The sequence below is a fragment of the Malania oleifera genome, chromosome 13 (genome assembly GCF_029873635.1).
Source record: "Malania oleifera isolate guangnan ecotype guangnan chromosome 13, ASM2987363v1, whole genome shotgun sequence".
NCBI classification, from domain to species: domain Eukaryota; kingdom Viridiplantae; phylum Streptophyta; class Magnoliopsida; order Santalales; family Ximeniaceae; genus Malania; species Malania oleifera.
Window position 1 is genome coordinate 10,280,481 of NC_080429.1, and position 18,049 is coordinate 10,298,529.

The 18,049-nt window shown below is 37.4% G+C and overlaps 1 protein-coding gene across 5 annotated transcripts in view; it reads left to right on the plus strand.

Moving 5' to 3' along the window:
* LOC131146005 (pectin acetylesterase 9) overlaps positions 1-16,762 on the plus strand; it is a 37,332-nt gene extending 20,570 nt beyond the window's left edge. For 2 of the 5 annotated variants that reach the window (XM_058095248.1, XM_058095246.1), the window contains 2 exons: positions 9,289-9,399; positions 16,522-16,762. In XM_058095248.1, the coding sequence (XP_057951231.1) occupies positions 9,289-9,399; positions 16,522-16,617 (207 nt within the window). In that variant the 3' untranslated portion in view covers positions 16,618-16,762. Of the gene's footprint in view, positions 1-9,274; positions 9,400-9,529; positions 9,721-16,521 lie in introns of those variants that run through there. The other 3 variants (XM_058095247.1, XM_058095249.1, XR_009134209.1) reach the window with 2 other exon arrangements.
* Positions 16,763-18,049: the final 1,287 nt, after the last annotated feature.

The following is an 18,049-nucleotide window of genomic DNA, read 5'->3' on the forward strand; positions in this document are numbered from 1 at the left end:
TTCAGTAAATAATAACACCATTTAGATAAATTAACATATATGCATAAAAGACACTCCTTGGGACTAACGACATGCTTAACCCCTATGATGGGTTGTGCGACCTGAAGGCTCGACTTAGCCTTGGGGGATCAACTCAGACAAAGTCAAAATATCCATCTGCTAATATACACCTGCACGCATCCGCAACCCAGTTGCAGGTCCAATTACCTTACCACTTCCTGGTCCGGACCCTAGGGAAGATACCACCTCTACATAGGCGAATCAGCTGAAACCACCCTACACCTCTCAATCTAGTGTGGGCACACATGACCAAATAATAATTCCCTAACAACGGTACCATGCTCACAATACAACTGGTCCTCATGGTTCTTGTACCATATCATGCAATTTAAATAATAAAACTATAGTATAAATTTCATTCTGTATAAAACCTGCCATTTCACAAAACCCGGCCCCCGGTCGTCAAATAAACTCGACTCTTAACTGTCATATACAACCCAGCCCTCGACCGTTAAATATAGCCCGGCTCACAGCCGTTAAATACAACCCAGAATTTCACAAAGGCAGTTACAGTATTTTCACAAACAATTCAGTAGTTCGCAACCATACCCAAATTTATTTATACCATAATTCATACTGATTATTCACCTGCCACACAATTTCAATATTTGAATATAGCCATTTAAACAACCAAGAAAACACAATTTGAAGTTCATAAGATAAAACCCAGTTTTCCACAGTTCATTTTATCCAAAATACCATATCATATATCCTAAATTTATAAAGTTCACTTGAATGGCCGGTTTTCAAAATAACCCTTGAAATCATAAATATACATATATATATATATACATATATATATATATATATAGCAGTTTAATCGATTCAACTTTAATAAAATCCTAAATTAACTTAATCCCTTTACCTGTTTACTGAGAGAGTTCCTACGACGCTCCTAAAGCCCAACCAAAGGTGACATGGGCTCCAAAACCCTGAAAACACATTTCCCCAGTTCAAACAACTCAACCCCAGAATAATAATCATTAAACATCCCTAGGCCCATACACCCCCTTTAATTAGTTAAATGCTAGATAAATAGCCCATTTCTAGCCTTACCTCAACTTTGGAGTGATGCCTAGAAAACCCCAAAACACGATTCCGTTTCTATGAACTCATAGAGAATTCTCCCCAAATCCTTGTGGTGACTTCCGATCGTTGATTCAGGTGACAAACGGAGAAAAATAGAAAAGCGAAAGGGTGGGGTGTGTGGTTTTACAAAAAGAGAGAGAGAGAGAGAGAGAGAGAGAGAGAGAGAGAGAGAGAGAGAGAGAGAGAGAGAGAGATTTGTTTTCTTAATGAAGAAGTAATTTATAACCTATTTATAGGTCGTTGACTCGGCCGACTTTGTCGACGAATTGGGGCATTCGTCGACGAATTACAGAAGAGCATTCGTTGATGAAATAAGGGGTTCGTCGACAAACCTTAAGCCTGAAGTTTTTCTGTCGCTCAGGATTTCTTCATCAACAATGCTTGAACTTCGTTGATGAGTCACAGAAGGGAACTCATCAACGAAAACAGGGGATTCGTTGACGAGTCTTACTGCTTTGCCCTTTTAAATTTTACTTTCTTCTTTATTTATTTATTTATTTTATTTTCATGGTTTAGGTTTCTACAATCTCCCCTCTTTATAAAAATTGCGTCCTCAAAATTGCTAAGTTTTACCGATTACAACCTTATCGTACGATCCATCTCTACAGAAGAGTCGGCAGCCACACACATAGCAGCCTCGTCCCAAGTTTATTAAATGCCCTCAGTTATGGCGAAGGAATACTATGGTTGCACACAATGTATTGGGAGATTACAATATCAAACAATACTCTCCCAAAGACCATCCATAAAAAAAACCGAAAATAACTAACAAAACTAACCAACTTACCTTACCTAACTTGCATACAAAACCCACGCTTACCTGTGCTACCATACTGAACTGTCTAGCACCAAGTCTCTTCGAAAAGCTGTGGGTACTTCTGGTGAATTTCTATTTCTAATTCCCAAGAAGCCTCCTCAACTGCATGGTTATGCCACAGCACCTTCACTAACGGTATGTCCTTTGTACGCAGTTCCTATATTTTCTGATCCAGAATCTGAACTAGTACCTCCTCGTATGCCAAAGCATCCTCGATATCCAAAAGCTCATAACTTATCACGTGCGAAAGATCTGGCACGTACTTCCTCAGCATTGATACGTGAAAAATATTATGAACTCTAGACAACACTGGGGGTAATGTCACTCGATAGGCAACTGGACCAATCCTTTCTAAGATCTCGAATGGACCAATGTACCTAGGACTCAACTTGCCTTTCTTCCCAAACCTCATCGCCCTTTTCATCGGAGCAATCTTCAAAAATATCATATCACCAATCTCGAACTCTAGCTCCCGTCGGCGAGTATCCGCATAACTCTTTTGTCGACTTTGTGCTGCTTTAATCCTCTCCCTGATATGCTCGACATTTGTAGAGGTCTGCTGAACTAATTTCAGCCCCAAAATCTACTGCTCGCCCACCTCATCCCAGTACAATGGAGATCAGCACTGGTGGCCATACAAAGCCTCATATGGTGCCATCTCGATACTGGCCTGATAACTGTTATTATATGCAAACTCAAAAAGTGGTAGATAGCAAATCGAACTATCCCCAAAATCCACCACACATGCCCGTAGCATATCCTCTAGAATCTGAATGGTCCTCTTGGATTGCCCATCCGTCTGCGGGTGAAATGCGGCATTGAAAGTGAGTTGAGATCCTAAGGCTTCCTACAAACTCTTTCAGAACCAAGAGATGAAATGTGGATCTAGTTCTAAAATAATGGAAACCGGGACGCCATGAAGTCACACAATCTCTTGCATATAAAGCTTTGCTAGCCTATTCATAGAATAACTGACTCTGATTGGAACGAAGTGCGTAGTCTTCGTTAGACGATCCACTATTACCCATATGACATTCTGTCCATGCACCCCTGAAGGCAATCCCGATACGAAGTCCATCGAGATATGCCCCCACTTTCACTTAGGGATATCAAGTGGTTGAAGTGGTCCCGCTGGCCTCTGATGCTTTACTTTTACTTTCTAGCATGTCAGACACTATTCCACAAATCTAGAAATCTCTCTCTCCATGTTACTCCACCAGAAGGATTCTCACAAATCTTTATACATCTTCGTACTTCCCGGATGAAGAGTATAGAGAGAGCAATGAGCCTCTTCCAGAATTGTTATTTTAATCTTCGCATCATTAGGTATACACAGCTTGGTGTGAAATCTAAGAACTCAATCCTCAGAAACATTGAAGTCTAGTTGCTGCCCGCTCCATACTTTCTCCACAATTTCCATTAATTTTGCGTCTTTCGTCTGAGCGGTTTTAATTTTCTCTTATAAGGTTGGCTGAATAATTAGACTAGCAATGAATGCCTGTGAATTCCTGTCCACTAACACTACACTCAACCTCTCTAGGTCCATCATGATCTCATGTTGCACAACAATTGTTGAAACTGACGCATTCACCAACTTACGACTCAAAGCATCAGCTACCACATTAGCCTTTCTTGGGTGGTAACAAATGGTACAGTCGTAGTCCTTAATCAACTCAAGTCATCTCCTATGCCCCATATTCAGTTCCTTCTGGGTGAAAAAGTACTTGAGGCTCTTATGATCAGTAAATATCTCGCACTTTTCACTATATAGGCAGTGCCTCCAGATCTTTAATGCAAAAACTCCTGGTCGTGTGTAGGATAGATCTTCTTGTACTCCTTGAGTTGGCGAGAAGCATACGCAATAACCTTTTCTTACTGCATCAATACACACCCAAGTCGTTTTTGAGATGTGTCACTGTAGATCACAAATCCACCCTCTTCTGACAGAATGGTCACTACTGGGGTTGTGAGTAGTCATTGCTTCAACTCTTGGGAACTCTACTTGCATTCACTAGTTCACTCAAACTTTCTATTTTTTCTCATAAGTTGTGTCAAAGGACTAGATAACCTCGAAAACCCTTCAATGAACTGGCGATAGTATCCTGCTAGACCCAAGAAACTTCTAATCTTATGCACGTTCTTCGGTCTCGCCCAATCAACTACTGCCTCCACCTTGTTTGGGTCCATTGAAATTCCATCCCTGGACACTACATGTCCCAAAAATGCAACATGTTCCAGCCGAAACTCGCATTTCTTAAGTTTAGCAAATAGTTTTCCTTCTCTCAGCACTTGAAGCACTATCCTTAGATGTTCCTCGTGTTCATCCGGGCTCTTTGAGTACACCAGTATATCATCAATAAATACTACCATGAACTAGTCCAAATACTGGTGGAAGACCCTATTCATCATATCCATGAACACTGCAGGAGCATTTGTCAATCCAAACGGCATAACCAAGAATTCATAATGACCATACTGAGTTCTGAATGCGGTCTTCGGAACATCTTCTATCCTAACCTTCACCTGATGATACCCGGATCATAGATCGATCTTGGAAAAGACCTGTGTGCCCTGTAACTGGTCAAACAGATCGTCAATAGGGGGTAACGGGAACTTATTCTTCACTGTCACTTTATTAATCTCCATGTAGTCAATGCACATCCTCATCGACCCATCCTTCTTCTTTAAGAACAACACGGGTGCTCCCTAAGGTGATACGCTCGGTCTGATAAACTCTTTATCAAGAAGTTCCTGCAGCTGCTCCTTTAACTCCTTTAGTTCAGCTTGAGCCATTCTATATGGAGCCTTAGAAATTGGTGCTATCCCTGGATTTAATTCGAGGGCAAACTCCACTTCGCGATCAGGAGGCAATCCCGGTAAGTCCTCAGGAAAAACATCTGAGAACTCCCTTATCACTGGGATATCCTCCAACTTAAGTCCCTCATTCGGTGCTTCTTTTACAAGGTACCCCTAGCCACCCTCTAGAAGTAGTCTCTTTGGCTAAATTGCTGAAAGGATCTATGGTGCAGAGCGTACCCACGACCTGATAAATTTAAACTTCTACTCCCCTGGAGGTCTGAACACTACCTCCTTTCTGTGGCAGTCAATGCTGACGTAGCTGGATGTCAGCCAATCCATCCCCAAAATGACGTCAAACCCATGCATGTCAAAAAAAATTAGGCTAGCAGGCAACGTTCTCCCCTAAATCTCCACTAGGTAGTCTTTGATCACCTTACTACACACCACAACTGACCCTGCCGACGTGACCACACCTAACTCGACATCTAATAACTAAGTCTTTACCCCGCACAATTTAACCAATCCCCGAGCTACGAAAGAGTGTGTTGCACCTAAATCAAACAACACTACAACATTATTTGACAAAATGGAAATAGTACCTATCACCACATCTACTCGAGCTAGTAGATTGTGACGCGCCTCCCATTTAACACCCGGAGACGTAAACCAAGTTCAAGCCATGCTTGAACTTGACCGTGGTAATAGGAACTCCACCTAACTGGACACCTAGTTCCCTAAATGATCCTTTAAACCACAATGCCACCTTGGTAGCCTCTGCCTCTGCCAAGTACTCTAATCTAGTTGTAACCAGCGCACCCCGAGATTGTACCCTGGACTTCCAACAATTAGGCCTTCCCACAACATACCTCGTTGTAAGCCTCCTATCATCCAAGTACCCTATGTAGCCTCCATCTGTGAACTGCACAACTGGCGGAACCCTCTGTTGCCCACTAAAGTACCCAATTGCACTGGCATAGGAAACCTTTGACACAACTCGAACATCACCGTTAATCCTTGAGTACTGAGCGGTAGAATATTTAATTACTTAGATTCGCCAACAGTGTACTGGTGACCGATATAACATCAACCATGTTAAACCTCTCCAACACCCGATCCCCAAAACCACCTTGAGATAACCGCAATATCCATATAGTTTTGTCCACACAACCACCCTAAGATAACACCAGTCTCCCCGCAACTATGACTACAAAAGTTACCTCGAGATAATCTCAATCTCCATGTAACTTTAACCTTGCGAATCTCCAACCTAGGAACACTCTTAGCAGTACCCGACACCTTTATGTCAACTTCCATTCTGAATAGATTCTCCGAATGATTTACCTAAGTTTGAACCTTCCCAACAATCGACATGTCACTCACATAAAACAGCAGAATACTTGCCCACTTGTAGCCTATCTCACTCTCCCCCTCTAGGAGCTTCACCAACCCCCACGTCTGATTCTTATACAATACCTCCATCTCCTCCACCATGGCACCTATCCATATACCCTTCTTTTGGTTGTGCACTGCCTCCTGAAAGGCAGTAAGATCCTTCTTGGTAGTAATGGTTGCATAAGACATCAGATCATACCTAGGCGGTGTCCTGATAGTGCCTCTAAGTCCATTGTGATCCTGCTAGTCTCCCGAGCTTGAACTCCCTGCATTATGACGACCGTTATTTCTGCCCTAAGTCTGAAATTCCACCTATATCACAGTCTTTTTTCTATTCCAATTTTTCATATGATACCGCAAGTTTCCTGTGTTAGAACTCCCTGCACTTTTGCCCTGAGTCTCCTACTCCATCTACAAAACATGTTCATTGCTGCTACTGCAGCTTTTTGACACCCATTTCTCTCTATCTACCTGAGTATGTTATCCCATGGTTTTAACACATAAAAAAACCATGTCTCCACCAATCACCACCCTGTTTGTCATTGGATCACCCAGCTTGAACCCATATTTCTTATATACCATAAAGATGCACTGTCTAAACATCACACCAAGCCTAGATCCTACCTCATTAGAAACGTCCATAGCTGGACCTCCAAAGTCTACCGCATAACCAATCCAAGCCTCTCATGCAACTCTCCCATCTAATGATACTTTTGACGATCGATTAACCGAGAAACACGTTGTACTCGCTAACTTCGCCAATAAGTCACTTGCAAGCCCTGCATACACCATGCCCTACTCACAAAACTCCTTGAACACCAGTGTATTCAGAACCAATATCTGACCTGAGGAATTCTCCCCCGGCTTGGTACTCCACCTCAGCCACAAGTTACACCTAGCAAACAAATCTAACTTGTGTCGCATGAAATACCTCCAAACCTTTCGTAACAACCTTATGAAATACCCATGTCCAACTCATGATGTTGCCCTCACCGGTCCTCAAACATCCACACCAATGTAGTTAATAATACCCATTGTTTTGCGTGTGGTTATGTTACACTAAACGGTATTACCTGACTCAGAACTCTCAGCTACAGCTTCACTTACAATTGTATTACCTTGCAATGTATAGAGATTTCCTACCATCCTTTATCCCTTCATCACCATTAAAAAAGTGCCTTCCCACACCATCACCATCCCGACTTCAGACTTGTAACTATACCCATTACAATCTAAAGCACCAAATGATATCACGTTCTTCCGTAGATCAGGTATTGTCTTACCCCACACAATGTCTTTACCACACCATCGTACATTTTGATCCTAGTATCCCCTATTCTGACAACTTTCCAGTCTGCACTGTTTTCCATCAAAACGGAACCATGACTTACCAATGTGTAAGTGGTGAACCACACTTTGTTGGACGTCATGTGAAAAGAACATCCTGAGTCTAGGATCCAAGAACCCGTGAAGTGTTCTAAACCTGATGCAACATAAAGCATCTCACAATCACTGCTCCCTGAGTCTCCTTCATCCAGAACATTCTCGGATTTTGACGAACCTTCTTGAGCCTTTTCCTTCCCTTTCTCCAACTCCAGAAATTTTGATTTTATGTGCCCTAGTTTCCTACACTAAAAATAGAAAATGTCCTTCCTCCTCCTGGATTGAGTTTTATTACCACTCGATCCACTCCAGGACTTGCCTCTCCTATGATCTTGATTGTCCTTTGCCACGAGCCCTTCACCATGTGAACCCTCATCGCTAGCCTTCTCCTTTAATGGAACCCCAGCAATGCACTCATGATGTCCTCCAACTCCAGGATTTCTTTCCCCCAAGTCAGCATCGTAACCAGATTCTTGTATGTAGGCAATGTAGGTAGGAGATTCAGTAGCATCAACGTTTTTTCCTCCTCCTCGAACTTCATGTCAACTCGCCCCAGACCACTAATGATTTTATTAAATGTGTTAATGTGCTGAGTCAAGTCCAAACCCTCTGCCATTTTAAGCCAATAAAGCTTTTTCTTAAGATACAACTTGTTCATCAATGACTTGGACATGTACTGGCGCTCCAGTTTCAACGAAATCACTGTCGGCGAGTCCTCATCTATGACGTGATACAACACCTCCTCGACCAGACATAACCTGGTAGTGGACATAGTCTTTGCTTCTAGCTCCTTCCAAATTGCATCGTCCATGCTTTCCGACTTCTTTCCGTATAGACCCTTCACCATCCCTTACTGCACCAGCAAGTCCTTCACCCTCCTCTGTCATAGCCCAAAGTTCCCTGTTCCATTGAACTTACCAACCTCAAACCTTGCAGAAGAAATCGCATCCATTGAGAAGCAATAGCTTTGATACCAATTGTTGTTCACCACACTAATAATCACCCGGGTTTGATACCGATTATTTTTCTTAAAAATTAGCCCTCAAAAACCAATTGTTGGCACTGAATGTGCGCAATGGATGAGCTCACACAAACTCTCATGAACAATCAATGGAACAAGCAAGCAAGTACTCGATGATGAACTATACGAACTTAGCAATCACTCAACAATGAGAATCAATGAAAGCAACAATCAAAACACAAGAAATTTACGTGGTTCGGCAATTTGCCTACTTCTGCGGGAGCAGCAGTTGTTTTCACTATCAACAATGAAGCTTACAAGCTCAATCCCATCTAGGGTTACATAATGATCATGATTATATATCAATATAATGCATACAAAAAACCTATCGTTGATCTAAAACACTTATGTAGTAATCCTCTAGAGGAAATCCCTCCAATTAGCCCAATATATTGATCTTGGATTCGAAAATCCATTACTTGCGCTGACTAAAACCGTCAACAGTTTGGAGCAGAAAGAAACACCTCGCAGCTACTGCCTGAAACTATCAACGGGTTGCCTTCAATGGCTACACCCTACAACTCTCTTTTTGTCCCTCACTTCACGGTGCTTTCCTTGGTACATGCGTTCCACTCAGAATATAAGTCACATACCAACACTCTTCATGGCATTATGGCTTATTGCATACACTTGAAATTGACTACAACTTCTAAATTTCGTTACTTGTTATGATGATTAAAAATGTTATGTATTGTAATGTGTGTAAAAATAAGCTTTTCTTTTGCAGACCATTGCAAAAGCAGTAGGGGACTGGTACTTCAGTAGGAACATAAGCAAGGAGATTGATTGTCCATATCCTTGTGACAAAACATGTCACAATCTTATTCCATCGTCTCAGGTAGCTTGCTTTCTTTTCTTTTAATTTTTTTTCTATATTCAAATATCTCAAATTGTGTTTCTATGACTAAAGTTGTAGCTCATAGTATTCTTTGTGCCCTTGATTTGACCCAAACAAATATATTGCATAGGTTTTGTAGAAGCTTCAATTCTCTTTTGTCAAAGCAATGAAGCTGTTTGAAAGCATCGACACATTGTAAAGGGATACCAAAAGAAGTATACTTCATTCATAGATTATTTAGCAAAATTATTATACAAAATCATTTCTCAACTTTTGTATTTTCTCAATTTTATCAATGAATAAAAGTTCCATTTCTTCAAATTTTTATTCCAAAACTTTAGTTGGTCATGGAGAGGACAAAGATTGCAAAAAAGTTTAAAATCGTAGGGGCTCACAGGGATTTGGAATGGTTGTTGAAAGGACAATTTTCTACTACATATTGTACAATATTGATGCAACCAAATTAGGCATGAAGATATTTCATTAAGTGCACGACTTTCCTTATGGAAGGTATATAGTTTAAAGTTTTCGACTTATCCAATTTTGTTGGGAGATTTTCTTAGTGATAAAGATGCATTTTACATCTTTGTGACCATTGGTTTCTTCACTTGTTGTATTGACATTTACGTATCCTTTTTGGCCACTTATAATGATTAAATAGGAAGAAAAAAAAAAAAAAGCTTAAAGATTGTTCGTGCACAATCTCATTATGTTGAACAACATCATTTGAAGATAGTCCAATCTATTAGTTTGGGAGCATTCTTCCTCTGAGAAACACAACTGTATATCAATGTTTCCTCTTTATTTTAATTACCTTTTCATTTTCTTTCTTGCTTTTGGGTGTCTTTTGCTTGTCATAGTATGAAGAGAATAAAGTAGTCCACCTAATGGGTGTTATTTCATTAAGCTTATTGTAACTATAAATTGCTTGATTAATAGAGATTTCCTCCCCTATTTAACAATTTTTTAGCTTTTTGTTGGCTTTTAATCTCAAGGGATCCTGGTAATCAAAGTTGTGTTCATAGTCCTATTATCATCATTTGAGTAAAAGATAATTATGTTGGCCCAAAAGACAACCCAAGAGGAGGGATGATTTGGGTTTAATAAAAATTAAAAATGTTTGATTTCAAAATTTAAAACTAATTACACAATCTAAGCAAATATACTAATAAAGAACAATTTAAATAAACGAGAGTAAAGAAGAGAGATTGCAAGGGAATTTATAATGGTTCAACAGCTTGACTTACGTCCACTCTCTCAAGGTCAACCACGTTGAGGTTTCACCCCTTTGCTTTAACAGTGGCAAGGACATCTTTTACAATCTCCTTACTTTTGCAAAGGCAAGGTCATCAACCTTACAAACAAACAATAAATACACAAGAGATTTTTCTCACAATGAATGGTTTACAAGAATAGATGAGGAGATGGCAAGTTTTCTAAAATTTCTCAATAAGAAGCAAGTTTGAACACAGAGAATTTTTGAGAGAGAAAGAGTTTTATCACTTGATAAATCAGTTTTGAGTGCTTGACATGCGTTCTCTATACTTAAATGGGCATATATATAGAGATTGGAGAAAAACTAGTCATTTTATGCCTATTAGAAAAGTTTTCAGGTATGGCTAGTCGATCACTCACAAATTCTGGTTGACTTGATAATCAAACTATTGTAAAAAAATTGGGCAAATCGTTGACTACCTTTAGGGGCCGGTTGACTGGCTCCAACTTCTGCCTGGACTGGTCGACTGCCCCATGCTCAAAAGCCTAGTTTTGGTCTCCTTTTCAATATTTTTGTTTGTTTAATACCTAAAGTGTTATGTCTTTAGTATTCTTAAAGATTTATATAATAAAGCTCAATACAATAAAGAGAAAATAATACAACTTGAACCAATTTAAGTCTTCAAAAAACTTTTCTCAACTCTTTAACCCGTTCAACCTTAAATGGCTAATCACATCTTTAAAAGCAAAATAATTAACCAAAATAATTTCTTATCATCAAAACATGGTTAATGAAACATTCCGACTAACAAATTAAAATACACAATGCAATCTCCTTTGGCATTTTGTTATTATTTTCATGCATTGTACGACTTTTAGGGCCCAAATAGATGTTGTGATGCATATTTGTTAAGGTGCCACAAAGAAAACTATCAAGCACAAAGCAAGCATAAGTTAAAACACAATATTTAACTTAATTTGTTAAAGACTACCACTTAGATTACTCTTTTGATCCATTTCCAATCAATGCACGACAGTTCCTTTTAGAATCTTCAAATTATCACTTTAGCATGAGTCAATCAAAACTATCAATTTCACTTAGTTGAAACCGTTATGATGTAAGATTTTATGTTGAAAAGGGTGATCAAAATGAAAAGAGTCGTCAACCTACTTTTTTATAGAAATAACGAAGACAAAACTTCTTCAAGAAATACTATGGAAATTAGAAGTTTGAAAGTTCTTTACGTGCATGAAAGGCGATAATATTCAACATGTCTAGTGGTGCCTTTTCATTAGAATGCTTGTGATGAGATTGGCTATTTTCCTAATACCATTTGAAAATGATTCCTCTTATTAGGAGAATGTAAAAGAATTATCTACAATATATACGAATAGAGGATATGTTTGCTCCACGAAACATCAAAATCACTAGATGAAATGTTACAGGTGGAGTAATCATTGTTGGACATAATAATATCTTCATTTTCAATTAACTATTCTATATATAACAAAAAGATTACAAACTCGACCTCAATTCAGAAACAAGAGTCCTATATGAAGAAAACTCACTCACTTTTCAATATTGACGAGACTAAAAGAACCATCGTATATAGTTTAAAATTATGAAGCACTAAAAAAATTTATTTAAGGAAAGAAAGACAACACAACATCACTTTTATCTTAATTTTGTTATTTGTGGTTTCTATGTCCTTTTAATGATATGTTATATGAAATGAGTTGGTAATTGTGCCTAAGGGGAGGGGAAAAACCTTATCTATAGACAATATCCAAAGTTTCCGATTATTGACAAGATAGGATGCGAGGGAGTAGTGGTGTATGATAGTAACAAGACAAGTGAAATAAAGAGAAAGTGGAGTGATACAGGGGAGATGCTCCTAATATGATGACTATATCGGGCAAGTGAAACTAAGAGAAAGTGGAGTGATACATGGGAGATGCTCCTAATATGATGACTACGTCAATTGAAATCAAACTCATTCTCAACTATTGAGTGCATAGATTGTAACGACCTGCTTATTAAATTGATTTTTTTTTTCATAATAGCAAATAACATACTCTGATACCATAGTATTAACCTAAGCAAGAGGAAGCAGAAATCATACAAACACAACCATAAACCATTATATACAATACCACATAATACCAGAGTACTACATGTTTCCAAAATATGTACATGTATTTGTTTCCCAAAAATACCCTCAGCTAGCTAGGGTTTATAAAAACGTTCCCAAAATGATACTCACTCTTTGACAGGGCACTACAGACGCCCCTCTATTTGTGAGTCTGGTCTGCTCGCCTACATGGATCACCTGAAAAATATTTCAACACTGAGATGAGCCAACGCTCAGTAAAAAGAAATATGCTATTACTAGTGTGTGGCAAATGAGCTACTATATATATATATGTATCATGAAATCTGTTTCATATAAACATGAATAACTGAGTACAAAAGTACAGCACAAATAATAAAGTACACCACCCCTTTTCCCTATTACTTGACATATCAATATTATGGTTATAATTTAAAATACTTCTATTGTATATAAGTAGGATCCCCATTTCTGTACATCAATACGTAAGTAATAGTAACTTAAAATGTTCTCTGTGGCTATCTGTGTCATGACATGCCCCTCAGGACGAGATTGTACCACCCGTAGGCTGGATTTACCCTGGCTGGCCAACCAGGAATAAATCACTGAACTCCGTCAGTCGACTTGCCCACCTCAACCCATATCTGGATGGGGAGCCTAACCTCTTCAAGGGCCTAGGTGGTCGACCATACCACGTATTATCTGAATAGGTGGTTGCACTCATGAAGTAACATAGTATCTGTAGCAACGGTACTGTGCTCTGTAGCTGCAAGTCCAACAGGGTCTGATATCATATAATATTTTTCTATACATATCTATCTAATTTACCATGATTCTGAAGTAATCATATTAACCATGATGCTGCATAACTTACTGAAATCTGAATAATCATAACATGGAACTGCATATTCGTAATACTAAAAATTTGTATAATCATGGTACTGAAATCCGTAAAATCATGGTACTGAAGTTCACATAATCATAGTACTTAAATCCGTAAAATCATGGTACTGAAATTCATAAAAATCATGAAACTACAACTCGTAAAACATATTCCCGTACTACATACATATTCACAAGCCACACCATAATTAATACATAATTTTCGTAAATAAATACACTGTATAATATTTAAAAATTTCCTAACATAGGATATTTCCCTTACCTGACTACTGGAAAGCCCCTAGGAAATACAAGCCTAACACCCGCAGGACCTCCTACAAAATATCCTGAAACCAACATATGCCAGAACATAATATTAGTATTTTTCTGCCTACATCATTTCCTATAACTGCCAGGAAGTCAAAAACTAGATAAAAGTCCTTACCCTAAATTTGGGACGAAATCCAACTTCGTTTTGCTGACGATCCGCTTCGGCAGATTCGCAGAGAACTCCACCAAGAGTGTCGTGGTAGCTTGGTGGGGCCAAAATCGAAGAGAGAAGGGAGAGGAAGACGTAGAGAGAGAGAGAGAGAGCTTGGTGAAAAATGGGAAAAAAATCCCGGGTTTCTACTATTTATAGGGTCAGGCTCGTCGATGAGACACGTCACCTCGTCGACGAGCCCTTCACAAAATTCGTCGACGAGACCCTGTGTTCGTCGACGAAATTCAGAGCAGCCCAAACTGTCTCTCGATATTTTCTCGTCGACGAAGCCCTGTGTTCGTCGACGAAATTCTGAAGACCTTCATCGACGAGACCCTGTGTTCGTCAACGAAACTAGGCTTTGATTAATTAATATTATCTCCAAAATGCAATGTCGTCGACAAAGTCTACGGCTTCCTTCTGCTTCTGTATCTATTTTCTCTCCCTCTTATTATTAAAATGCTATTATTCTTCGGGTCACTACATAGATGGTAGAATCACCCTATTGCACATAGGGTGATCAAAAGGAAAGAGTACATATACAAGATAACCTTTCAACTCTTATATCATCTGCATTTTCTCTGTATTTTCAAGTTTAAGTATTATAGAGGCAGTTAATATGCTAGCTTTATGAAGAGAGATATCTTATTTTAATATAACATTTTAACCTTCAAAATTTCCTTATTATTCTTATTACTCTTACTCCTTTGCCATTTTTTTCTTAAAAAAAATAATTTAATGAGATATTATTTCTTTACATTTTTACTAGTAATCCAACAAAGTCTTTAGTTTGTAGCCTGGGTTATTAGGTCAATAGTCATGACTACCATTGTTATTAGTGAGGTTCCCATATTTAATCAATAGGTGTCTCTAGCTTTTTCAATAAAAATTGACAAAAAACTATTCCTCAATTTAAAATTTGAAAACCACCAATTGCGAAATGTCATGATGATATCTAAACATGTTAGAGTAGTGAATGAACTATTCTCCTGAGTATTTATCCTCCTTTCCCATTTTTCTCGATCTTTTATCTTTTCATTATGTGTGGGTACTGTAGGGGGCCGTTAGCATCTACACACAAAGCTTGCAATAATGAGTATGTGCTTTACGATCAGCACAATTATATGTTTTGCATCGAAACATGTCGTGATTAACTAATTGTAAAAAATATGAGCACAAAAACAACTTGTGTGATTGTTTTTTTATGTTTTTGGGGTGCTATTATGCTGAATTTATTATGATTCGAAGTATGAGATGTGAGAAAAAAATAGGCTGAGAATCAAATATTAGAACTACTTGTAAAAAGTGAATTAGAAGCATATGTAGGGATTGTGTTTGGTTGGTTTTAATGTGAGTTTAATATGTTAGAGTGTACGTGTATGTGCTTGGATGTCAAGCATGTCCATTCAAGCCATGGAAAATGTCCAAATCATAGAACAAAACATAATAAAGCAAAAAAAAAAACATAAAGAAAAAGAAAAAACAATATGACGTGTTAGTTGATGGTGATCCACATAACAATGACGTTGCGTGAATGTAAATATATATATATGTAGATGTGTGTGTGTGGGGGGGGGGGGGGTGTGGTGTTGTAAATTAGCTAGTTAGCTCTCAGACTCCTAGTACAACAACACTCACCAAGGGGGGAAATGGTTACCCTACCTATTGACTTTTTTCCCTCTCACATAATCTCTGACTCTGCTCTTTTTTATTTTGTATGAGTTTTAACATAAAATAACAGGTGGCAACATTTATGGATAACTTATTGAGTGAAAAATAATAAGTGTTGTTGACGCTAAAAATCAAATATCTTCTTCACATCCATAGATCATAATATTTTGGATAATGTACCATAATATTTTGGATAATGCATTAGTGAACCTTGGAGTTCTCTAGAGTGTCTCCTCTACCTCTGCATACTTCAATCTCTCCTTGATATAGATAAGTCTTTCCTAAAATAAATGACATCTACCTTTAGTTCTAGAGGATTATCGGATTTACGTCGGGGTTCTACTCCTTCATTACCCTCATTAGGTTTTATTCATCATCTTTGATGCAAGGTAACCTATAGTGTTTATATGACTTCCCATTTAGCACTTGCATAGATGATACTTTTTGTTATTTTATCTCCATCAAGTGGCAATTAATGTTTATGGATAACGAATTATTTTTTACTTGTATATTTGTTTAATTATGTTTTTTTTTATTTGCACATCTATTTAGTTATAATTTGGACACATAGAAGGTTGTGCTTTACATCTTTTCACTTGGTTGGATTTTAACTTCTCGTGAATTTTCTATTGGATTCCAATTAAAGTTGAATTTGATTTCAACTTAATGTAAACTTCTCATGCACTATGCTCCTATGAATTTATCTTGTTTTCATTGTTTGTTATATCCATTTTTATAAGTTTATTTCTGTTGTGCTTGTAGGTGACAAATACAGGAAATAGCACAAAAGAGAAAGCTAATAGAGCATTTTATTTTTGTTTCTTTTTGTTATATCTTATGTATTTTATTTATTACTGAATTGTAATTGTAAACTTGTGTTAGTGATATTTTTTTTTTCATTTTTAAGTTAGATGTGTGTAAGTGGTGTCCAAGGGTGTCTAATAAAAGTGATGTAGAATGAAGGGTTTGAAAATTAAATGAGAAAAAGTTTCTTAAAATTTTTACCTTTGTGTTCTTAGCTATGACGGGAGAAATTACATAAATGATTTCAATTTCTAGAACTTTTTTTGACATAAATATAAGATAAAATAAAATGAAACTGTCAAATATATTTAAAAAAAGAGGATATTTTATGAAAATGTGGTAGATAAGAGTTAAAGCCCTAAAATTTAAATAAATAAATGTATACCTACAAATTAATCGGGGAAAAAAATAAAGAAAAAAATTATTTAGCTTGAATGAGTGTAGAATTAGACGAGAGGAAGAGATTTAGGCCTTGGAGGAAATAAAAGAAAATAAATTAAAAATAAAAGTCAATATTCTCTAGGATGTGTGGTTTATAGACTGCCTATTTTAAGAAATATGTTAGTTATAATATGTTAGTTACAATTAGTCATGCAAAAAGCAATATTATTATTATAAAATAAATAATAGAGTGAATATTTTTTATGAAACCATAGTAAGGAATAGATAAAAAATAATTATTTTCAAATTTCACCAAGAGAATGTTTATTTATTTCTTATTACGTGTTAATTGTTTTCAGATAGTTAAAGAAAGAGGTCTTCAAACAAAAATACATACACATTTGTTGTGGGGAAATTTTCATACATAAAACTTGGGGTGGTTATCCATTGTTGAATCCAAAATATTTTGGCACTTTTAATACAAAGCTTCACTTTATATGATCATGCATTTTTAACATATCCAGCTTCAAAGGACATAATTCCCTTTCTTTCATCCTTCAATAGACAATTGTATAATCTAATTGGCAAGAATGGAATTGTGAGGGATAAACAACAATTGAGGAGTGCTTACTAATTTATCTAGCAATTTTTCAGAATCTCAAAGATGAACTAGTACCATATGTTACATGTGCTTATTGGCCTAAAGCTCTTCACTCTTGAAGCCAAACTAGACTTTGGGATTAAGGCTAAGATGGTCTGGTTAACTTCATTCAACATAGCTCAAATGATAAGGAAATTCCTAACCCTTCCCACCACATTTGTCCTCATGATAATCCGGTAGGTTACACAAAAAATGGTTGACATATCACTAGCTATTGGGAACTTTAATGCATGGATATTAAAGATGACATCTTTAAGGATTGTACTCGATATCTCATTCCCTAACAAATTATTGTTTAGTTCACCAAGTAATCTATATTCTCATGGATAGTCAATGTCATTCCTCCTCCTCGAATTTTTGATAATAGAATGGAGTGATGGAATGTAACGATCCCAAAAATAAGTTATACAAGATTAGAGGAATGATCTTAAAAAAATAAATAAA